At 49.0% G+C, this 800-nt stretch overlaps 1 protein-coding gene across 1 annotated transcript in view; it reads right to left on the bottom strand.

Annotated features, from left to right (window-relative positions):
• The window catches only part of LOC119588271 (glycine-rich cell wall structural protein-like), a 10865-nt gene that overhangs the window by 153 nt on the left and 9912 nt on the right, over nt 1-800 (bottom strand). Inside the window, exon 5 of the mRNA XM_037936966.1 lies at nt 30-670. Coding sequence (XP_037792894.1) covers nt 30-670 — 641 coding nt within the window. The remainder of the gene's footprint in view (nt 1-29; nt 671-800) is intronic.

Below are 800 nucleotides of genomic sequence, written 5' to 3'. Positions count from 1 at the left end.
ATATATCCACCATCGCCATGACTGCTTACTCCTATTCCACCTCCTGTAATTTCGTCAAAGCCTATTACTCCAACTCCACTGCCGCCGCCATCTACATGATCTCTAAATCCACTTGTTATTCCTCTATCTGAATGGCCCTCTCCAAATCCACTTTCTCTACCCGTACCTGTGTGACTCTCAAATCCACCCACTTCTCCTCCACTTGCGTGACTTCCTCCAAATCCACTTGTTCCCTCACTCCCTCCACTGTATCCACCATCGTTCTTACCTCCACCGAATCCACCTCCTACACCTCTTCCGAATCCACTTCCTCCGCTCTCACCGAAGCTGCTTTCTCCCCCTAACTTTCTCCCTCCACCTCCTCCACCAGCGGTATGTCCACTGTCACCGGTGCTTCCACTAAAGCCTCTTCCACCTCCAGAACCACTTCCTACGTTGATAACGCCGCCCACAGTATATTCAACATTACTCCTGCCTTCAATGGATCCAACAACAATACTTCCACCTCCACCAAATTCTCCTCCACTTACGTGACCTCTTGTAAATCCACTGTCATCGTCTCCACTCGAGTGACCTCCAAATTCATCCACTTCTCTTCCGTGGTTGTATCCACTATCGTCGCTGCTTCCACCTAATCTTCCTCCACCTACATCGCTTCCACTAAATCTTCCTACTCCTACAACGCTTCACCTACATCGCTTCCACCAAATCTTCCTCCACCAATACCGGCTTCCACCAAATCCACTTTTTATTCCTACTCCGTGAAATACTCCACTTTCTTCGTGTCTGCTTCCACCAAA

Source organism: Penaeus monodon, chromosome 23 (assembly GCF_015228065.2).
Source record: "Penaeus monodon isolate SGIC_2016 chromosome 23, NSTDA_Pmon_1, whole genome shotgun sequence".
NCBI classification, from domain to species: domain Eukaryota; kingdom Metazoa; phylum Arthropoda; class Malacostraca; order Decapoda; family Penaeidae; genus Penaeus; species Penaeus monodon.
This window is presented reverse-complemented; position numbering and strand designations above follow the sequence as displayed.